The sequence below is a fragment of the Geotrypetes seraphini genome, chromosome 2, assembly GCF_902459505.1.
Source record: "Geotrypetes seraphini chromosome 2, aGeoSer1.1, whole genome shotgun sequence".
Lineage (NCBI taxonomy): Eukaryota > Metazoa > Chordata > Amphibia > Gymnophiona > Dermophiidae > Geotrypetes > Geotrypetes seraphini.
The window spans coordinates 102,434,977-102,459,349 of NC_047085.1; the positions used below are offsets into that span (position 1 = coordinate 102,434,977).

Genomic DNA, 24,373 nt, shown 5'->3' on the forward strand with positions numbered 1-24,373 from the left:
CTATACCCGTGTGCGTGTTTTACACGGGTGCGCGTTATCTGCGTGAAAATACGGTAATAGAAATACTTGCAACTGGGCAGAAATTGCCAAGAAGTGTCAAATGTAAACCCTCACCTTTGGGCAGAGGTGTTCATATGATAGTTCCAACAGTGACGAAGACTCCCAGGCAAAATGCACAGTTTTAATAACTCTGTGAACCAAATAATTAGATCCCATGGAATATCTCTCATTAAGATTGTGGACATGGATTTAATCTACAGTGTGCCGAAGATAATTTATGTAACAGTCTGCATTCTCTGAGGGGAAACTTGAACAAAAGTACTCCCAACTCCTGTCAGCTTGTATTTCCAGGGAATGAGCCACTTCATCTGGTATTACATTTTCTAAGACATAATTTAATAGAGAAAGTTCTGATAGTGTTCTTTAAAGATAAGATTTAATTTTCTCTACCAAATCATTGGCAGCGGGATGGAAAATAATATCAGAGTTAGAAACACAAGGAGAGGAAAGTGGTTTCCTTACTAACAGAAACAACCTCTACTGATATAGGGAACAGTCCTCTTCCACGGAAAAACACTCCCCAACCATAATGATTACTGTTTAAAAAAAGTATTTTTGTCATGATCAGGTCTTCATGCAACATTTCCTTGCTTACTAAAAAAATATTAATTAACTCCTACATCTGATCCCTATATAAAACCTCCTCTCTGCTTAATTCCTTTACATCAATATACCTGTTTGACATTCTGTACCTCTCCTTTACTCATAAGTGTCCATCAGACCTATCAGATGCAAAGCTACACTTATGTTAATATGCCATTTATTCTTCTGAATACTAAATTAGAAAGCTCAAACTTTAATCTGTTTCCTTACTTCATCCCCCTCAGCTCCTGATTAATCTTATCCATTCATCTCTAACTACATACAAATACTGAGTGCTAAATTATGTTTTCACCTTTCTACCTATAATAGATGCCCCCACAATTCAATATTAATAAATACTGTACATTCTTCCTCTTTCATTTACAACCATCTGTTCACTTTCAGTAACCACTCATTTGCATCTGTACTTTGCAAAACATCCACAATAGTACATCATTTCAAATTATTTAAACCACATTTTCATATTAATCCTACATTATTTTTTGCTCATGATGCTTAATATAGTAGACGTTGGCAAAAAAGGGCCATTTGGGCCATCCATTCTGCCACGTTGCCTCTGCCTACACTAAGCTATCTCTGCTCTTACCATTGTCTTGCACATTAAAGAGATATCCAATTTGTCAGCTATACAAATGATTACATTCTGGAGCTTGTTCCTTTTTGTTTGGCTGGGAAATGTAACAAAGCCAGCTTGTCCGTGCTTGGCAATTTACCACTTCTAATCACTTGTACCAAAGCCTCCATATTGGTTGATCATGCCATTTCTCCCCGGAAGATTAATGCAGTCAGATTGCTGTACTGTGCAAGTTAGCATTCTTGTTTATTCTTTCTTTGACACTGTCATCCTAGGTAGATAAGCAAATGTTTTTGTATATATGCACCAAGATCCTGGAACCTTCCATTATGATTTTATTTTCATCCATCCCCTTAAGCAAGAATTCTGTCACAGTAGGCTAGTAACTGTTCTTGATATCCACCATTCTCCGTATTCAAGTTCAATTTATTTAATATACCACAAATATAAAACCAAAGTTAAAACCTAAGCGGTTTACAATGAATAAAAATTGGGGAGGAAAACAAATTCCATTATATTTAAAGGAAAAAACAATAAAGTCAGATTACAATAAAATTTGTGAGGGAACGTTAGGGAAAGGGGAAAAAAGGGGACACCATAATATAACTTACTTAAAAAAGAAAAAGTAAAAATAATTTAGAGTATATTTTTTTAAAAAACAAAAAAAAACCCACTATGAGCAAAATGCTTGAGAGAAGTAGAATGCCTTAACTGAGCTTTGAATGTAGGGAATGATTTTTCTTCACGGAGATAAATGGAAAGAGAGTTCCAAAAAGTAGGTGCCATGAATGAAGAATTTCTGTGTATATCAAGAAATAACTGCCTAAAAGAAGGAACACTCTAAAGATGTTGGTTTGATGAATAAGAAGATCTCCATACAGCATAATGAACCCAAAAAAACTTTGCAAGAAAAAAGGAAGTCCAGAGGACATAACTATTTGTAGGGGGATTCAGTAGGCTATAGGAAGAATATGTTCTGCTTTAAGAAGTGGAGTCACATGGTTATGTTTCCTCTGTGCCTTCCTTCTTTCAATTTCATCTCATGATTCTATTCACATATGGCTTTTAATTAATGGAAAATGCTTTCGTGTCATTTTTTTTCCATCTTTCCAAAAGAGAATATATTTTGAGTCCATTAAGACTCTCTGCAATGGCCTTTTTATGGGTCATGCTGCATTTGGTAACCCTCTTCTCACTTGCAATGTTTTTATAAATCTGTAACCTACAGTACAGAAATGAGCATGATACTCCAGATGAAGTCTTATCAATACATTTGCCACCTGGTCAAGGAAGGGGATCCTTGGGGGGTGTTGATGTTCCTGAGGGCTGGGAGGAAGAACCTAGGGGCTGTGATGCTTAAAAGCCAGAGACCAGGCCTTGATGTACAGGGAGTGAATACTGGCACAACAAGTTATGGACAAGTGAAAGTGTTAAAATGTGTTGGATAGGCTTCTCAGGATCATAACCAGTGATGTCCACTCCCTCCTGCCAGCACGGTTTTTAGTCTAAAGCGCGCGAGGACAAAGGTGCGCGGACAACTGAACGCAGGACTTCATCGCGCCAAAGAAAAACCGTATTTTAAAGGGCTCCGATGAGGGGTGTTGGTGGGGAACCCCCCCACTTTACTTAATAGAGATCGCGCTGGCGTTGTGGGGGGTTTGGGGGGTTGTAATCCCCCTCATTATACTGGAAACTTAACTTTTTCCCTGTTTTTTAGGGAAAAAGTTAAGTTTTCAGTATAATGTGGGGGTTACACCCCCCCAACATGGCAGCGTGAGGCAGCGCAATCCCTATTAAGTAGAGTGGGGGAGTTCTCCCTCCACACCCCTGTCAGAGCCCTTTAAAATATGGGTTTTCTTCGGCGCGATTAAGCCCTGCGCTCCGTTGTCCGCGCGCCTTTGTCCTCGCGCGCTTTTGACCTGTCACCTGCCAGCACCCCTACCCCCTGCCAACATCCCTGGCGATTCTGTAACCGGTGCCCTAAAATGATTAACAGGTGATCAGCGGCCGCTTTTAAGGCGGCCACTGACTTGAGCGCTGGTTACAGAATCTAGCCCTAAATACCATGTGGTCTATAGGTATAGGATGCAAAGCAATTAGCATGCACACTAATATCCATTAGCGATGTTAAGCTTTAATAAAATGGGTCCTTAAGGTCTAAGATAAAAAGAAAGCATTTTCTTCTATAAAAGTAAATAAATATAAAAGAACACAATAAACACTTCAAAAGAGAAAAACGTGTAACTGGAAACTGGCTTGAATATTAAATTGCAATGCTAGGTAGCAGAATAAAGCAATTAGGATAGACTGCAGAAAATCAGAGTTGAGGCTGGTATAAGCAATGAAGAGGCATGTTCTATCCAAATTATATCTAAAGGTAGAACAGTTTGAAATAGAAAAATCAAGAAATAGTAAAACAACTAGCGTTTAAGCCCGTTACATTAACGAGTGCTAGAGTTGATGTCTGTCTGGGTTTTTTCTTTCTCTCTCTCTCTCCTTGGATGCTGTCTTTCTGTCTGTGTCTCTTCCTGGCCCCCTGCCTGTCTGTATTTCTCTGTTGCGCCATGCCTGCCTGTCTCTCAGTCGCCGCCTTCTGTTCCCCCTCCCCCCCCGCCTCCCAGAGCAAAGCATGATTGCTGTCTGCCCCAGCACACCCCTCCCCCCAAAACAGCTCCCTTTCACTCTCCCCCTGGCTCCCTGTTGTGCATGCCTGTTCTTAACCTCCCTTCATCCGGCTTCCTGGTGTCTTCTGGCCCACCAGCACGAACCGCTGCCGCTCCTCTTCAAAGCAGTCTGCTGAGGTTCGCCGGCCAGCTGTAGCGAACCTTGCAGCCCGCTCTCCACCTCGGTAGCATGTTTCCTCTGACGGAGGGGAGAGTCGCCGACGTGTTCCCTGTCTCCATGTTTGAAAATGGAATTTGGCACGGACCCAGACACCACGGTGGCAGGGAACACGCCGTCCTAAGTACGCATGCGCGCTTAGGGTTTTATTATAGAGGATTATTACCAGAACATAAGAATGGTCTTACTGGGTCAGACCAATGGTCCATGAAGCCCAGTAGACCATTCTCACGGTGGTCAATCCAGGTTACTAGTAACTGGCCAAAACCCAAGTACTAGCAATATTCCATGCTACCGATACAGGGCAAGCAGTGGCTTCCCCCATGTCTTTCTCAATAACAGACTATGGACTTTTCCTCCAGGAACTTGTCCAAACCTTTCTTAAAGCCACCTAGATTATCCGCTCTTACCACATCCTCTGGCAACGTGTTCCAGAGCTTAACTATTCTCTGAGTGAAAAAAAAAAATTTCCTCCAATTGGTTTCTAAAAGTATTTCCCTTTGTAATTTTTGACGGAGTGAAAAATCAATCCACTTGTACCCGTTCTACTGCACTCAGGATTTTGTAGACTTCAATCATATCTCCCCTCAGCTGTCTCTTTTCCAAGCCGAAGAGCCCTAACCATTTTAGTCTTTCCTCATACGAGAAGAGTTCATCCCCTTTACTATCTTGATCGCTATTATTGATGTGCAGTACAACAGAATAAAGCAGACTGGTAATGTTTACACAAAAAGAAAAGTCTCATTTTTGAGTCCCAAGTCAGTGAAGCCCATGAAGAGTTTTCTATTTGTAAAGCAGCTTGGATAGTTTTGGATTTAGTTCAGTCAGAGTCATCTTCTACTAAAGTGTGATAAAATCCGGGTTTAGTGCCTTCCAATGTGGGACTTTCTCACACACTAAGGGCCTGTTTTACAAAACCGCACTAGCAGATGCCGCGCGGCAATAGCCCCGAAGCCCTTTAAATCTCTATGGGCTTTGGGACCGTTACTGCAGCGGCCCACGCTAAACGGCTTCGTAAAATAGGGCCTAAGCCTAGATTTAACGCAGTGCTTTGTAGTCCATTTATTTATTTAATTTTTTTTTTTAAGTTTGCAGGTTGTGCACTAATGCCATTACCATGCAATACCTGCAAAATATTAATGTAGGAGCACTTATCTCCTATTACTCCCCTGTTAACCCTACATTATCCAGTTAGCATGCACTAATCATAACACACTAATGGCCTCTTTTACAAAGCCGTGCTAAGTGGCTGCACTGCGCTAACGGCCCCGAAGCCCATAGAGATTTAAAGGGCTTCGAGGCTGTTGCAGCGCGGCTTTGTAAAAGAGGCCGTAAGGCTCTGATTCCATAAACAGCATCAAATGGTGCTATTTGGTGCAGTTGTTAATCAATCGCTAGCAGTGGCGTAGCTTGGGTGAGAGGCGCCCATCCCCCATCCTCTTCTCTGCCCCCCCCATTCACTCCTTACTGCAGCACTCGGCACGCCCCTTCCGTTCCCCCGTACCTCTTTAACATTTCCAGCGCAAGCAGCAACTCCAACCTGCTGCTTGCGGCAGCGTCGGCTCTTCCTCCGATATCACTTCCTAGGCAGTTTCTCCTGTTTTCTGGACTATCTTAGAAACCTGACATTTCAGTGAGAAACTGGAAACAAGCAGTACTCCAAGATTTCGCCTCAACCACAGGGGTTTCAACATCATCCATTATCAAAGAACAAGGAATGGCAGGAGACAAATAATCGGCCAAAAACAAAATCTGAGTTTTTGCAATATTCATTTTTAACTGATTACCCTTCAACCACCAATCAATTATACACAAATATGTACGTAAAGTGCTAAAGACATCTTCAATAGTCTTGTCAATTTTCATGAGAAACTGGATATCATCTACATCAGATATCTCAAAGTCCCTCCTTGAGGGCCGCAATCCAGTCGGGTTTTCAGGATTTCCCCAATGAATATGCATTGAAAGCAGTGCATGCACATAGATCTCATGCATATTCATTGGGGAAATCCTGAAAACCTGACTGGATTGCGGCTCTCAAGGAGGGACTTTGAGACCCCTGATCTACATAGATCCAAAAATTAAGCCCAAGGCTATTCAGTACTCTACAAATAGGTAATAAAAAGATGTTTAAAACAAAATAGCCAACAAGGAAGAACCTTGTGGAATACCAGTTGGACATCCAAACTCGGTAGAGATATTGAGGCTCATTTTCAAACCTGTGGTACTTTGTGTGTCTAAGTGCTTTGAAAATGAACCCCATTGTCTTTAAATGCCACAGACTAACATGCATAGGAACACATTTACATGGTTTATATATAGATATAGATATATACAACAAATACACAGTACACATTAATTGACAGTTTAATATATATACAATATATCAAGACCTGCTTTTTTAATTAGCAAAAGTAAAATTAATGGGATGCATCCATGTTTCTGTCAAATACAATCTGATTTCCAGTGTAGAAATTCCAGGTAACATTTGCTACATGCCTACAATACTGATGTGTCCTGGACGAAGCCTGTTATGTGCAGTCCAGCAGTCTTCTCACAAGATAACACAGTATTAGGCCTCATTTTAATTTGTGTAAAGGAAGATTACTTAGTCAACATTCCAGGTTTAGGCTACAAGCAGCATCAGATATTTGGGTCTGATAATATACTGTTGTAAAACTGTTGGGTTGTTTCTTCTTAGACAGATGTTATGCATCTCCATCAGGTGGTGGTGGCTGGCACAGCTTGTACAATCTACCAGAAACAAATAGAAAGATTATATTAGTGCTACTGAGTATGTTTTTAATAAAACTGCTAGAGAGCATATAGAAATCATAAAAATAGAAGTTCTTGAAATCATATATAAAAACAGTCCATTTCACTATGATTATTCTAAAATATGATTCCACAATTTAGTTATTTATTAATGACATTAGTGTAACCTGGCTCCCCCAATAATGTAGGAAGGGGGGGCGGTAGAGGAATGCCTTTGATGCTGTCTTAGCAGGAGCGCTGGCAATGGTGACTTCAGCTGGCACATTGCTGCTTTCTGCCCCATTTCCCGAGTTCCCCAGAACAAAAAAAAAATCATCATCATAAGGGCAATTTTTAATGACGACTGCTATATTCTTTCCCTCCAACTTCAACTGCTGCTGTAGTCTGCATTCGGTCTCAACGTGAAACATCCCCGTCACCTGTGCACTGATAACTTGTCAGTGTCCTGCCTACCCTAAGACACAGACTTCCTGTTTCTGTGAAAGGCGGAGTCATCAGCGTGCAGCTGAGAGGTCTCGCTGCCTTCTCATGATGACCATCACTGCTGCATCGTTGGTCTGGGGGCAGCAATGGGTAAGGGGCTGGTGAGGCTCTAGGGAGCTAAAAGGGAGCTGATGTCAACTTCCCTTATTATACCACTGCTCCCTACCCCCTTTAACCTATAATTGATTGTACCCTCCAGGAAACGGGTTTCATCTGTCTTCAGGTTTCTGCTGGAGTTTGTTTTTATGGAGCTGAGCCTACAAAAACAAACCCTGGAATCAGGGTTGTGCGACTTGTGCCTGCTGAAGTGTGGTTTGAAAACAAACAGTTGCTCCTAGAGCTCTGTGACAAACCCCATTTGCACTTTAAAATCCACCAAAAACTGATAGCATTCAACAGCAAACAGCTTTTCAAACATCCTTCACAGAAAGGGTGTTGAATTTGGTGAAGTGGTAGAGATGAAAACTGCATCTGAATTTGAAACAAGTACATAAGATCTCTCATGGAGTGAAATGAAGAGAAGATGGCAGGAATGTGTAGACCACATAGGCCATATAGTCTTTATCTACCTTCATTATTCTAATTTTCTCTATATCTATTCTATATATCTATTAATTATTCTGTAGCATATACTACTAATTACAGAACATAAATGATCATTCTAATGCCCTAAAACAATATTATTCTCTGCCAAGTAACATCCCTGGACTACCCTTTTATGATTATGTGACAGGTATAAAACAAAACACATATTGACCATTGGATGATCAAGGAGCAAAAGGGGCACTCGGGAAAGATAAGCCATAGCAGAAAGACTGAATTAATTCTTTGCTCCAGTCTTTATGGAAAAAGATGTAAGAGATCTACCTGAACTGGAAATGGTTTTCAGGGGCATGATGCAGAGGAACTGAAAGAAATCTCAGTAAACCTGGAAGACATACTATAGTAAGCTAAATTGACAAGTTAAAGAGTAATAAATCACCTAGACTGGATGGTAAACATCCCAGGACACTGAAAGAACTCGAACATGAAATTGCTGATCTGTAACCTGTCACTAAAAATGTCTGTAATACCTGAAGATTGGAGGGTGGCCAATGTTATGCTGATTTTTAAAAAGAGTTCCAGGGTTGATCTGTAAAATTACAGACTGGGAAGTCTGGCTTCAGTGCTGGGCAAAATAGTGGAAACAATTATGAAAAATAGTTTTAAGATTAAGATTAGTAAGAATTGAATGGGATATACATATCCCTGGGACCCTTGCGACATGTTATATGGATTTATGATTTTTCTAATTGTTATTTTTTATGTTTTGGATTATTAGTGTCCTTCCCTGAAGAAGACTTGAAACTCGAGTCAGGGGGACAGGGTCATTAGAGTGAATTAAACAACTATCAACATAGAAATTGTTTTTATCAGCACGAGTCACTTTTAACGCCACTGGGGTTCTACGCCAGCATATTACCATCCGAATCAGATAAGTTTTTTTTCTTTATTTATATTTTTAGTATGGATGGTATTAGGGGACAGTGGAAACGATGATAGTCCCCCATTGAACCTCAGTTGGTGTTATCACCAGTTCACGGGTTCAGGGTCTGAGTTTTTCACATAATTATTTATTGTAATTTTTATATATAATTGGAGCTGTGATTATTGTTAACACGTGTTACGTCATTATCACAGAAGATTATTGATTTTCTCTCCGTTCTTTGTGAAATAAAATTGTGGAACACGTAGACAAACATGATTTAATGGGAGATCTTGCCTCACCAATTTGCTTGATTTCTTTGAAGGTGTAAATAAACATATAGATAAAAGTGAGCCGATTGATGTAGTATATCTAGAAAGCTTTTGACAAAGTTCCTCATGAGAGCCTCGATAAAATTAAAGAGCCATGGGATCAGAGGCATTGTTCTGTTGTGAATTAGGAATTGGTTATTGGACAGAAAACAGATGGTAGAGTTTATTTATTTATTCATTTTTCTATACCGTTCTCCCAGGAGAGCTCAGAACAGTTTACATGAATTTATTCAGTGGGCTCACAATCTATCTAATGTACCTGGGGCAATGGGGTTGATTAAGTGACTTGTCCAGGGTCACAGGGAGCAGCGTGGGTTTGAATCCACATCCCCAAGGTGCTGAGGTTGTAGCTTTAACCATTTCAAATTTTTTCTCAATGGAGCAGAGTAAATAGTGGAGTGCCGCAGGGATCTGTACTGGGACCTGTGCTATTTAACTTATTTATAAATAATATGGAAACTGGAATTATGAGTGAGGTGATTAAATTTGAAGATGACACAACTGTTCAAAGTTGTTAAAACGTATGCAGACTGTGAAAATTGCAGACAGACCTTAGGAAATTGGAAGACTGGGCGTCCAAATGGCAGATGAAATTTAATGTAGACAAATGCAAAGTGATGTAAATTGGGAAGAATAACCCAAATCATAGTTACCAGATTCTAAGGTCCACCTTGGGGGTCAGTGCCCAAGAAAAAGATCTGGGTGTCATTGTAGATAATATGCTGAAACCTTCCACCCAATGTACCGAGTCGGCCTACAAAGCAAAGAAGATGCTAGGAAATATTATAAAAGGGATGGTAAGCAAGCTTAAGAATGTTATAATTCCCTTCCTTTTATAGCAGGGTGAGGATGAATTCACTAGAAAAGGAGGTGCTACTCAGAATGGTCAGTGGTAAAAGGAAGCAGGGGAGACCAAAGACCCGTTGGCTGGATACCATCAAGAATGCCACAGAAATGAACATCAAACAATTGAAAGAAGCTGTGGAAAACGGAAGCATGGTGAGGACTGGCCTACAGAGTAGCTAAGGGTCGGACATGACGGAATGGATAGTAACAACCTATAAGCACAATGAGCCCGATTCTATATATAGGGCCGACTAGTGCAGTATTAAGCACAATTCTATAAAAGTTAGGCACACTTTAGCTTAGCACCGACTAACTGGCCTTAGGCATTGCTAGGCATTGCACACCATATTTATGCCATGGTTTTCTTGGCCTAAATAACTGCATTTAAGTTAGTTGCCTAAGTTCAAAACAGGTGCCTATATACAAAACATGCCCACAACCTACCCCCTAACCATGATTACTTTGTGGTAGGTACCTTGGACTAGGTGCCTACTAGAGAATGACACGGTGACAAAATTCATCACTGTCCCCATCCCCGAGGATAACCGCGGGAAATAATCCCATGTCATTTTCTAGTGTCTATTTCAACTTCGGTCCTTCTACACCAGCATTCTTCAAAGCAAAGCTTGCGGGTCAGTGGTTATGCCCAATTATACTCTGATTCTGCCCTCTCTCCTTAAAGAATGGCATGAAGATGGTTTCCCGCGGTTATCCGCGGGGACGAGAACGGTGATGAATTTTGTCACCGTGTCATTCTCTAGTGCCTACCTTAAGCAACTACCAAAGTAGGCACCTAACATCCAATTAAATGCAATTGTGTCAATTACAAAGTGTTAATTGTCAATTAGCACCAATTAAGTCTATTAAACAATTTAGGTGCCTACTTCAGCTAGGCATGCCAATACAGGTGTCTATCTTCAGTCAGACTTTATAGAATTTTCCCAAATATGCATGCTTAAATTTATAGAATACTAGCCCTTATGCTGGTGAATGCGCACTCGTGTGCTTAAGTGTCAGCAGAGAGCTCAAAAGTATTCTCTAATGTATACTCACAATTTCCCTAGCGTATAAATGCAAGCAGAAGTTCATTAGGGATGAACATGGCTGCTACATAGGCAGAGTTCCTACATATTCATTTATGCTACAAAATACTAAAGTGCCACATTTAGGTGTGCACATTAATGCTAAACATAGACCTAGTCTAAGTGGGCATGCCTAAATGTAGGCTGGTTTATGCTGACTTATGCTAGTGTTCTATACAGTGATCAGGGAAAAACAGGACCTCTTACATAGTTTCAAAATACTGTGCAATTGTTTAAATATTTAGCATAACCTTTGAAAATATATTACTACAATGCGCTTTTTCTAAGTCAATTCATAATTTGTGTTCAAAGTGTTCTCCCTCGACCCTGACACTTTCACAAAGTCTTCAACATCACTGAGCTGTTGGCTCAATGAATTCTGGGGTTTCATTAATTAAGAGCTCAATTGTTTTGCAAGCTTGATGTGCTGGCGCGTCATCCTGTTGAAGAATAAAGTACTCGGAAGTGTCCCAAATTTCAGGCAGAATTTTCTGTTGCAGTAGGACATTTTGGGATTATCTGGACATGCGTTTGGGGGTCCTATTTTTTCTGGGCATATAGATGCTTTTATAGAACTGGTGCTCAGCACATGGCATCAGCGCATAACTGGAGATGCCCAGTTATAGAATTATCCCCAAAGGTTTATTAATATTTACTTAACCACCTTTACTGGATACACAGGTTAAAGCAGTGAACAACTAATCAAAGAAGGGGGGGGGGGGAAAACTCTACAATACAAAACAGGACAGCTTCAGTCATACACATACTTAAAAGAAGAAGAAACGTTTCCAATTGCAGCTGATGTTTTGCCAGTCCATAGGTACAGTCCATCCTACTAGACCATGGCTAAAGAGGACCATAATTATAGGTGTCAGGTCAAAAGCGCGCCGGGACAAAGGCGCGCCAAGACAATTGAGCGTAGCGCGTGCCGCCGTACCGCTCTAAATTACTGTTTTTAGTGCTCCGACGGGGGGGCATGGGGGGAACCCCCCCACTTTACTTAATAGACATCGCGCCACATTGTGGGGGGTTGTAACCACTGTTCCCTCTAAGCTGAGCAGGAGTCCTCCACCCACAGTCTCACCAATAGAGGGTGCTGTTTTACTGTCACATTTTTCAATTGTGAGGGACAGGCAAGTTCTGCAGGACTCCAGGGAACATACCTGTCCTTAGCGACTGAAAATATTCCACCCCCTAGTGGTAGCAATGCAGCTGGAGGACACCTGCTCAGCTTAGAGGGAAACTTGTAAACCCCCCACATTTTACTGAAAACTTCACTTTTTCCCTGTTTTTAGGGAAAAAGTTCAGTTTACAGTAAAATGTGGAGGGTTACAACCCCCCAAACTCCCCATAACACCGGCGCGATGTCTATTAAGTAAACTGGGGGGGGTTCCCCAACAAAAACCCCTGTCGGAGCACCTAAAAACTGTAATTTAGAGCGGTGCGCGCTGCGCTCAATTGTCAGCGCGCGCTTTTGTCTTTCGCGCCGTTGTCTATGAACCTAATTATATGTATTATTCAAAACTCCATTGGAAAAAGTGAGTCTTCAAACCTTGGTGTGAAGGGATATCATTCTACATATAAAGTGAGTGCTAAAAAAATGAGCAAATTTCAGGCCTGGGCCCAATGTGGCCTGAGTTATTTTTTATGTTTATTTTTTTTAATAGGTTGTAGCCAACTTTAAATCCTTAATAAAAATATATATAAAAAAATATATATTTGGTTTACAGTATTTTCACAAACCTTACACTATCTTTACAAAGCAACTTGTAACATATTTACCTTGGTGCTGACTGTGGCGTTCGGTCTCTTACTCCTAGATTCTTGGCAGTGTTTTGCACTCTTGCTCCCTATAATGTAATGGAAAATGTTGTACTGAATATAAACCAAGTACCACATTTAATTGACAGTTCTATATTTATGTCTAGACGCCTGATTCAGTCAGAAGATAGAATTGGAAACAATCAAGAAAACCAAGTAGTGTGGTAAAAGGTCTTTAATAATATTTAGCTCATTTCCTGGTACAAAGGTCACCTGCCTAACATGCCACATTTGGCTTGTGCCTGCTTCAGGGGAATATTATATTACCTTAATAAAGAATCTCAAGTTTAATTGTCAAGATTCAGACTTCGATCAATGAGGTCTAAACAATTCTTTTCTGCAGTTCAAAAAACATCTATTGGTCAAATGGGCATTTCCACATGGCTCACACACACTATTAGGAAGATAAAAGCTGGTAGCTTCTAAATATGAATAATTGGGCTAGATAACCTGAAAGCGGTAACCACTCAAGTATAATAAAGTGTTAGAAAGAGGAGATAAATTTCCCTTTCTTTGTCACAAGCAAGAACTTGTATTGAATTCTGTGTTCAGTTTTAGAAGCACATCTTTTAACACTGAAAGAATGGAAACAGTTTCTGAAAAAGACCATTTAAATGGTACAGGTTAAGCAACACAAGTACTCCATAGAGAAACTTAAGGAATTGAACCTGTACTTGCTGAAGGAAAGGGAATGCTAGCTGTTACCATGGACTATACACTGCTTTACAAGGAGTAGAATAGCCCTGTCTTTTTTGCTAATCCTTTAGCTAGCCATATTTTCTGTCAGTTATACATTCTCTAGCCCTCAATAATGCATCTGCATGAAAAAAAGTGGAAAAGATGATGCCATAAGTGTCAGTGTTTAAAGGATACTGAAAACCCTGACTCAGGATTTGTCTTAGACAGAAACCTTAGCTGTGTCAAAAAAACTTCCTTCCTTCAAAAATCTTCAGCTAATAGACAGATGGACACCCCTTCCTCCACCAAACATTGTAGGACAGAGTGCCTCCTTCCCTCTTCCTTTCCCCATGTGGTCCAGCATCTCTCCCTCTTCCTTCCCCCTCCCCCTGCCCAACATAATTTCTTCTTGCCCCCCACCTTTTACTCAAACCTTACTTCATCTTGCTTCCTGTTGCCAAAAATGTCAGCACCCCTAATCCCCCCCAAAAAAGGAAAAGAAAAGAATTGGCATGAATCCTAGTTCTCAAACACCATGCAAGGGTGTGCTGGTCCTGCTCCTTTTGACACCCTAAACAAACCGTATTTTGCAATCCGGGACATATCTTCTAATATGCCCCTCTGAAAATTCCTAAACTGTATATTGTAATTTTTCGATGTATTTTTTGTAATTCGCGACCTTTTCCTAACAGGTCCTCTTGAAAATGTCTTAGCGTACTGTACACTTTATACTTTCGCATTCTTAAAGTTGATGTACTCTGTATTTCCTCTAAATATCTGCATATTGTAAATCGCTGAATGTCCAGCTCTCTTGAATGTAAACCGCCTAGAAGTCGCAAGATTGTGGCGGTATAGAAAAATAAAGTTATTATTATTATTATTTTTTTTTTTCTGCTGCCATGGGCACAGCACTGGCACAAACTTGTAGAGTGCTTGAGAACTAGGCTCTGTGCTGGTTGCTTTTTTCATTTCTTTTTCGTGTTGACAGTCATGACAACAAGAAGGAGCTACAGGACAAGGGAGATATTTGAGGGGAGGGTGTGGATGATGAGAGGGAGGGCCAAGAAGGGCTGATGCTCAACAGGGAGAAAGGAGAGAGAGGGAGAGATGCTGGTTCATGCTAATTTTTGGGTAGGAGAAGAGAGATGCTAGTTTTGGAGTGGGAAAAGAGAAATGCTGTATATCAGGGAGGAAGGACATATTCAGCAGAAGATAGAGATAGAGCGGTAGAGGAATGGATGCTGGGGGTAAGTAAGAAAGGCAGGGTAAATGAATACTGAAGGAAGAAGTAGGATATGTGGAAGATGTTAGAGACAAAGGATGCTGGGAAGGAGTTAATGGGCTATGGAGAGGGTGTGAGACAGACGTGGGTAACTCCGGTCCTTGAGGGCCGGTTTCCAATTGGGTTTTCAGGATTTCCCCATTGACTATGCATGAGATCTATTTGCATTCACTGCTTTCAATGCATATTAATTGGGGAAATCCTGAAAACCCGATTGGATTCCGGCTGCCCATGTCTGGTGTAAGATGAAGGGACAAGTCTCTGAAGGAAGTGAAAGATGGTGGAACTGGAATTCCAAAGGGACACAGTCACAGAGCGGGTCTAGCCTGGCTACCAGCTGCAGTTCATACATAGTTGACCCAGAAGCCTTTCCTCTGATGCGTTTCCATTTTGCATCGGAAGGCTTCTGAGTCAGCCACCAGCAGCATGTAGGAACTGCTGCCAGTGACCTAAAGAGAACAGAAATGCTGCAAGGACTAGGGTGTTGGGAAGGGAGGGAAAGAGAGATGCTGCATGGGCTGGGGAGGGAATGAGAGAGATATGCCTGACCACTTTGGTCTCAGGTCAACCCAAAATTGGATGGCTGACCACACTACTGCTACAAAGTGGATTGAGAGACTGGATAAGGGGGTAAGATATTAGAAAGGGTTGGGAGGTAGAGTGGGGATGGGCAACAGGAAAGGAATGAGGATGGTGAGGGGTTGAGAGGCAGGGGTAGATGAAGGGGGGAGAGACGGTGTGTGTTTGTATGACCTAGCAGGAGAAAGGAGGGGGAGGATGTAAGAAGAAGAGAGTTAAGAAAGAAATGGAACAAATAAACAATTTTTTTTTTTTTTTTTAAAGGAGAGTGAGAAAGATTTGCTGAAAGAAAGGTGGGGGAATAGAGATGAGTGGGAAGGCCTGAACTGGTTAATAAGGAGGAGGAATGCTATGGAAGAGAGAAATGAGGATGGAGGAGTGGAGGAAGAGATGAGGGAATCAGCTGAAGGAGAAGGGAATTATTGAGAGGTGGTGAGGAAGAATATGTGTGTGAAGATGTGAAGTGAGGGATATGAGCTGGAGGGGAAAAGCAAATGCGAGCATAGGTGGGATAAAGATGATAACGAAAGAAATGAAACCTATAATAAAAATAAAAGAAAGAAGACAGAAGAGTGAAAAAATTAAATGAAATTCTTAAAGAATAAAATATGTGACGGAAGAAAAAAGACTGTAGAAATCAAAGGGGAGAGAAAATGCAGAAAAAGGGGGAAAAAAAATAAAGATATATAAAGGTTGAAAATGTTATGTATCACCCTGCTGTATCTACTACTGAGCATGTGAGAAGGTTGAGGCTGGCAGGGGGAGGAAAACAGATAGGGGCTGAAGAGTGTGTGTGTGTATACGTATGCAAAAAGTGCATGCATGTTGGGATGGGAAGGGAGAAAATTAATTAATGGCAATCTGAGGGGAGGGGAGAAAATTTGTCCTCCTCCTCTAATCAGAGCTCTTTATCCTTTACCCCTCTCCCCAAACAAAGTAAGCCATCTATGCCTATGCAATTGGGTCAATATTCAGTGGTGGTTAAAAATAATACCGGTGCTGGATATAGATACATGATGCTGACAGCCAAAAAGTAGTCATACATTGACACAGACAGCCTATACAGTTTACTTAGGACTGCTTTTTAATAGGTCTAAAGTGGCCACTTAGGCTCAGACTCTTTAACCAGCGCTGATTTTTTAGGCATTAGTAGGCATCCAAACTCAGGGCTCCTTTTACTTAGGTGTGCTAGCGTTTTTAGAGCATACATAAGATTAGCACGCGCTAGCTGAAAAATTACCACCTGCTTAAAAAGAGGCGGTAGCAGCTAGCGCGTGTGGCAATTTAGCGCGCACTATTCTGCGTGTTAAGGCCCTAATACACCTTTGTAAAAGGAGCCCTCAGTTAAAAATGACATTAAAACACCATTTTTAACTCAGTTTCAAGGCACCTATTGGTAGGGTTGCCAGATTTTACATTTATAAAACCTGGACCTCTAGACCCATCCCCAGGCCCACCAATCCGAACCCTGTTACACCCCAGCCCTGCCCCTAATTACGCCCTAGCCCCGCCCCTGCTGCTTGCTCTGATTGGGCAGGAAGGAAAGGAGTGCATGCACACGGCCAGGGTGGGGGGGTCGGGAAGGAACGGGTGGGGTGGGGGCAGAGAAGAGGATGGTTGCTGATACCCCCACCAAGACAGCATCGGGGGCAGATCGCTCCCCCCCTCCCTTACTACACCACTGTGCACTCCAAATTCTGAAGTTACAGTTCAATAAACACAACAACCAGGCAATAACCGGCTACAGCTTTTATTGAACACTTTTGAACATATAAATATCATACCATTCCCCCATGTCCAACACCTTACAGCTATTTACCATTTTCCATGTCACAACTGTACCAGGTAGATGGCACTGAGCTAACCACATCACAATAGTCTCCAACACGGATCAACCCTGCCCCCACCCCAAGGCGAGCTCTACAGTAGTGCCACATTTTGCTAGATCCCTGGATTCATGAAGGTACTGAACATGAACCCAACCCTCCCTTTTATCCACAGTAAATTAGGAGCTCAGAACCCAAATGATTCAATGCTGGGAAACCACTGCGACTATCTCCAACCTCCATCCTCATATAGCACCACTAACAACCTGAAGCATAGGGAGGGCCAAACTCCTACCCTGCCTCCCAGGCTCCACAAAACAAAAGCAAAGCCCGCCAAAATACCCCACTATATTCCCCCTGTAAAAAATATTATTGGATGCTCTGAACAAAATTATCTCTCAGTCATCTTTCATCTACCACACATTCATCACTGGCTCTGAGCCCCCTACCCCCACCCCGCATTTTCTTTCACAAACTTGACTATCTAGCCCAGAATTTGGTCAGCTTAGCCAAGTTAAGACACATTCTCATGCAAAACATAGTGTCACCAAATCTGGGTGCCCTGATGCTGTTATAGAGTGCTATCTTAGTTGGCAGACTTTTGGCACCTAACGTTCAGCACTCTTTATAGAAATGCCCCCCATGAGCCAGATTCTGTAATAGGCTCCTATTGCATGTCAATCACACTTAGGCGGCCATTACATAATAGAGCTTAGTGGTGCCTAATTTAAAACTTAGGCGCCTGTAATGTAAACCAGGGTTTTAAAGGCCTACATTCTAGGCACCTAAGTCCTTTAGAGAATTGCGCCTAAGTCTTTTTCCACCCCTAAACACACCTACTTTTGTATTAAGCGTTTCAAGATTTTGAATTTACGCCCAGTAGCGTCTACGAAGAACTATCAAGACTCAAAGTAAACAAAGCCATGGGACCAGATAACCTACATCCCAAAATGCTCAGGGAGTTAAGGGAAGTCCTGGCAGAACCATTATCTGTTCTTTTCAATCTTTCCCTAAGCACAGGAAGGGTCCCCTTGGACTGGAAAACCGCCAATGTAATCCCACTCCACAAAAAGGGCTGCAGGACAGAGACAGCAAACTACAGACCAGTGAGTCTCACGTCTATAGTGTGTAAACTCATGGAAACACTGATCAAACAGAATATTGACACAATCCTAGACGAAGAAAAACCGCGTGATCCACACCAACACGGGTTCACCCAGGGTAGATCCTGCCAACCTGCCAATCTAATCTGATTAGCTTTTTTGACTGGGTTACTAAACAACTGGACGCTGGAGAGTCACTGGACGTAGTGTATTTGGACTTCAGTAAAGCATTTGATAGCGTCCCTCATCGAAGATTACTGAACAAGCTGAAATCGATAGGATTAGGAGACACTCTAACTACATGGGTTGGGGATTGGCTGAGCGGTAGACATCAGAGGGTGGTGGTGAATGGTACCCCATCCGAAGCATCGGACGTGATAAGTGGAGTGCCGCAGGGCTCGGTCCTGGGTCCGATTCTATTCAACTTATTCATAAGAGATATGATGCAAGGACTTAGAGGAAGGGTATCACTGTTCGCCGACGACACCAAACTTTGCAACATAGTAGGCAGAAGTTTATTACCTGATAATATGACACACGATCTACTGCTGCTGGAACAATGATCAACTACTTGGCAGCTAGGCTTCAATGCTAAAAAATGCAAGATAATGCACCTGGGAAAGAGAAACCCGCGTAGAACTTATGTACTAAATGGTGAGACCTTGGTTAGGACCACAGCGGAACGCGATCTAGGAGTGATCATTAGCGAGGACATGAAGGTTGCCAATCAAGTGGAGAAGGCTTCCTCCAGGGCAAGACAAATGATGGAGTGTATCCGCAGAGGTTTCATCAGTAGGAGACCTGAAGTTATGATGCCGTTGTACAGAGCCATGGTGAGGCCTCACTTAGAGTACTTCGTTCAGTTTTGGAGACCACACTACCGAAAGGACGTGCTGAGGATCGAGTCGGTACAGCGAACGGCCACCAGGATGGTCTTGGGGCTCAAGGATCTCACATATGAAGAAAGACTAAAGAAATTGCGGCTGTACTCACTTGAGGAAAGAAGAGAACGGGGAGATATGATTGAAACGTATAAGTATATCACGGGACGCATCGAGTCAGAAGATGATATCTTCCGGCTCATGGGACCCTCGACCACCAGAGGGCATCCGCTGAAAATCAGGGGAGGGAAGTTTCATGGCGACTTCAGGAAGTATTTCTTCACCGAGAGAGTTGTGGATCATTGGAACAGACTCCCACTCCAGGTGATAAAGGCCAGCAGCGTGACGGATTTTAAGAGAAAATGGGATACTCACGTGGGATCTTTAAGGGAGTAAACTCAGGGGGGGATACTTGGAATGGGCAGACTTGGTGGGCTATAGCCCTTTTCTGCCGCTTTTTTCTATGTTTCTATGTTTATCTTTTGTAGAATCACACCTAAGAAGATAGGCACCTATCTCCCAATTAAATTTTTATTTTTTTCAATTAAGAGCTTGTTAAAGTTCATTATTGAAGCCAATTTACTTAACTCCCCCTTTTACAAAACCACGCAAGAGTTTTTTTATTTAGGAGTCTAACTTTAGGTGCCATTTTGGGGGGGGTGAGGGGGCAGTCCGCCCTGGGCGCCATGTTGGTGGAGGCCCGGCACCCCTCCTGCTCTCTGCCCCTTCCTCTTCCCATTCCTCCCCTCCATGTGTGCGCCCTCTTCCCTTCCCCTTACCTCGGTGGTCAAGAATGTGCTCTTCGCGACTCCTTCAGCTCTCCCACTGACATAGGAAATAACGTCAGAGGGAGAGCTAACGGGGTCGCAAGGAGCATGTTGTTGACCACCGCGAACAACAAATTTAACTAGAGGTACAAGGGAAGGGGGGCAAGCAAATCAGGAGGGATCGGGGAAGGAGCGAGGGCGTGCGTGTAGCAGTTAGGAATGGGGAATGAGCAGGGGGAGGGCATAGACAAGAGCAGGGTAGGGGCGGTACCGCCCAGGCACCTCTCACCCTTGCTACGCCACTGGTGCTGCTTAGAGCAACTTTTGTCCAGCACTATTTGTATAGGGCTTTGAAAATTGTCAGATAGAGGAATTATGTATATACAGGCTACTATATACACATAAATCTTTTGAAAATTGAGCTGCATATTTTTACCTGACTATTTTATTTTAATTAAATTTATTGGCATCACTAATTTCTACCTTCTTAAAAGCATTCTTAATCTCATTCCATAACATTCAAGAAAATATTTGAACCCATTGTATTGATTAAAACATCTCTTAGACTAGGCACTGCCAACCAGTGCATTAGTGGCAAATCCATTAAGATAAGTGCTTTCATCAGTGGTACCATTATTTTATCAAAGCTGTTTTGCATTCTTTTACTTGTAATTTTTTTTTCAGTTGCATTAATAGTTTCTCTTAAAGTGGAGCCCTGTGGCTGGTTTTTAATAAGGGAAAAGGTAATTGATCCTCTTACTTGCATTATATTCTAGATAAATAAATCTGTACTGTTTTGAAATAATAAATAAAATGAAGATGAGCTTTGCTTAAAGCAGTTTGTACAAACTGATATGAACAGCAGCAGTAACATGCAGATTTACACTGTTCGCAGATGTCATTAGCAACTGCCCAACCAGAATTGCCTCTCTAACTTGACTGTAGAATGTTCAGCCAATGAGGTTGCTGGAGCTCTTTCCCACTCTGGTGATATCCCAGTCTCCTCAGTTCAATGTGGAACTAGCATGAGATTCAGATAAAACAGGTATTTTAGCAAGGAAAAGTAAAGTAGAACCTATAGACAGTAAAAGGCAGGTAGCTTGAAAACCAGGTGTTTTGTTTTGTTTTTTTTTAATCTCAGAGGGGAAGGTGGCAAGGAAGGTATATCTGCATTAGCCTGATGTCCACAGAGAGCCCCTATTACAGATAAACATGTTTGTTTTCTCTGTGGCTGCAGGATAATGCAGACACATTTGGCAACTCCCTAGCCATGGGTTGGTAGAGTATACATACAGCTGCAGTGCAACCCCTGGAATCATCTAGGTGGAGGCACAAAAGTCAAGAGAGCACATTTTCTACAATAGATTATCCAAAAGAACTGTCAGCTCTGGAAGTGTTGTTATACAATACTGCCTAGTGAAAGTATGCAGGGAGGACCATGTAGCAGCTTTGCACATGTCCACAAAGAAAATGGCTCAGAGATGAGTTTTAGAAGTAGACAGTGCTCAGTGTCTATGTGCTTTACGTTTCCCAGGTGAAGTTAAATTAATTTGTTGATAACAAAAAATGATATAGACTGCTATCCAAGATGATAAAGTATGCTTTTAAAATGGAAGGTCCAAATAATGAGGATGACATAAAAGGAAAGCTGAGAAGACTTCCTGTGATGGTACAGTGTAGATAAAATAACAGTGCTCTTCTACAGTACAAACTAGCCACAAAAGAAGCAAAAAAAGCATATTAAGATAACTTGATAGCCCACTCAGGGAACACATCCAAGAGCCTTTTTAAGGTTATCACATCCTTGATCTCTACCAAAGATGTAATATCCAAATATTCCAGAAGAAACTAAAGTCCCTTCTTTTTGATACCTGAACTCTACATGAATCACCAAATATATCCATTCTATTACGACAGATCCTTTCCTATAGCTACCCCGCTAAATTCTTCCACAAATCTCCTAGACCCTGCTCTGTTCTAATGTTCTCTATGTTCTCCCTTTTTATTCTCTGTAAATCACCTTGAGCCTACACAGGTAGTGTGCAACACACAACGAGTAGATTAGATTAGATATCCAATACCATGTTACACAAACCTGATGAACATAAGAACATAAAATTTGCCGCTGCTGGGTCAGACCAGTGGACCATCGTGCTCAGCAGTTCGCTCACGCGGCGGCCCTTAAGTCAAAGACCAGTGCCCTATTTGAGTCTAGCCTTACTTGCATATGTCCTGTTCCAGTAGGAACTTATCCAACCTTGTCTTGAATCCCTGAAGGGTACATTCCCCTTTAACAGCCTCCGGAAGAGCGTTCCAGATTTCTACCACTCTCTGGGTGAAGAAGAACTTCCTTACGGTTATACAGAATCTTTTCCCTTCTAACTGTAATGAGTGCCCTCTCGATCTCTTCACCTTGGAGAGGGTGAACAATCTCTCTTTCTCTACTAAGTCAATTTTCGTCAATATCTTGAATGTTTCGATCATGTTCCCTCTTTTCAAGGGAGAAGAGGCCCAGTTTCTCTAGCCTCTCATTGTACAGCAATTCCCCCAGTCCCTTAACCATTTTTGTCTCTCTTCTCTGGACCCATCTAGCAAACTACTTTCAGGAAAAGATCAGAATAATCAGAGACATTTACACACTCCCTGGCCGATAGTGTTGAGATGGATCCTGTAAATGTCAGTAAAGAAGAAGGAATATCAGCTGACAGAAATTGGAATTAATTACCTCCTGAGATATCTCAGAATTACTGAGCAAACTCTCAAAAAATTCTGCTGTTTGGACATTTGCCTAGCCAATATGCTACAGCATGCGCTTCCGGGATTTCTCTGATGGCTAACAAACTGTTAACAAATGCTTGGGTAGTAGCACGTACTCTAGAACAATATTTTTCATCGCCCTGACCCCCATACCCAAGGCACTGGGATTAGACCTGTCCAGAGTGGAAATTTTAGGCTGTTTACAGGAATACCTTGGCCTAGAAAACTGTTACAATTCTGTGTCAATATACAACTAACTGACTGCTTAAACCAGACAGATGGATTCCTCAGTTCATAGCACGGTTTCAGGGAATCGTACAGTACAGAATCATTACTGCTTGAATTGACGTCAAAGACAAAATCATATTTATGCAGGGGTAGACAATTTGTGTTGCTACAGATTGACATTTCTGCTGCATTTGATGTGATAGACCACTTACTACTCCTTCTAAAATTGAATGAATTGGACATATATGGATTTATCCTTAAATGGTTTGTCAAATTTCTAGGAAATTGACAAGCAGCTCCTGATTGGATAAGGCCCGACTTACTGCAGGAAGAGGCAGTCGGAGCGTACCACGAGTGATTTCCTGCACTTGCAGCGCTCCGGCTGCTCTCTCTTGCTGCCCTCTCCTTGTCGGCGGTTCGTGGTCAGAAAATACCGCGAATGACCGGGACCGCGAACCGCCGACTGCGAACCACCGGGGGAACACTGTATTTCCTCTTAAGCCAAGCTAATTTTAGAATTGTAGCACAGGCTGTCTTGCTTCCATATTTAGACTACTGTAATTCCTTGTACTATGGCATTACTGAGAAAATTTTGAGTGGTTTGCGATTTGTTGTGTTTTGAGTGGTTTGCGATTTGTTGTGTTTTGAGTGGTTTGCGATTTGTTGTGTTTTGAGTGGTTTGCAATTACTGAGAACAAACACAAGAGCTTGCAACTACTCCAGAATACTTTGGCCAGATTAATTTTTGGATTAGGCAAATTTGAGAGAGCTAGCCCACTATTGGAAGAATTACACTGGCTACCAATGAAACAAAGGATTCTCTTCAAGATCATCTGCATGAACTATAAAGCGATTTACAGTGAAAACTCTGACAGACTAGTATCAGACATCAACCTTCCCTGTTCATTCTATATCGCAAGAAAGATGCAACATCTTAAGCGCTCCTTCTCCTCCCCTCATCATGTTCAACAGCAAAACTATTTGAGACCACCTTTGAATCTTTGAGACCCAGAATATGGAATAGACTACCCCTATATTTACATCATGTCCTCTCCTATTACAACTTCAGGAGAATGTTAAATATGTATCTCTTCTCCTTATAATGACTGATCTCTATCCTATACACTGTCTAGAATCTAATTTCTAATTGTAATAACAGATCCAAAGCTTCTCCTTATAATTCACTGATATTTATCCAATACGCTGTCTAGAACCTAAGATCCCAATATTATTGTAGGCCACAATGATTCCTTGCTGAAAATTGCAGGATATAAGAAGCTACATGGTATGGTATAATTTGACAAAAAATAAATAGAACCAAGGGAGGCTGTTAAATAAATCTATATCCACATAGCACAACCTCAACAGAATTTTGAATCGTTGCTCTTTG

The 24,373-nt window shown here is 41.7% G+C and overlaps 1 protein-coding gene across 3 annotated transcripts in view; it reads right to left on the bottom strand.

The window, feature by feature from the left end:
- Positions 1–6,427: 6,427 nt before the first annotated feature.
- Positions 6,428–24,373, bottom strand: part of PREX2 (phosphatidylinositol-3,4,5-trisphosphate dependent Rac exchange factor 2) — a 628,296-nt gene continuing 610,350 nt past the window's right edge. For all 3 annotated transcript variants that reach the window (XM_033933977.1, XM_033933976.1, XM_033933978.1), the window contains 2 exons: positions 12,844–12,911; positions 6,428–6,832 (listed from right to left, as the gene is read on the bottom strand). In XM_033933977.1, coding sequence (XP_033789868.1) covers positions 6,787–6,832; positions 12,844–12,911 — 114 coding nt within the window. In that variant the 3' untranslated portion in view covers positions 6,428–6,786. The remainder of the gene's footprint in view (positions 6,833–12,843; positions 12,912–24,373) is intronic.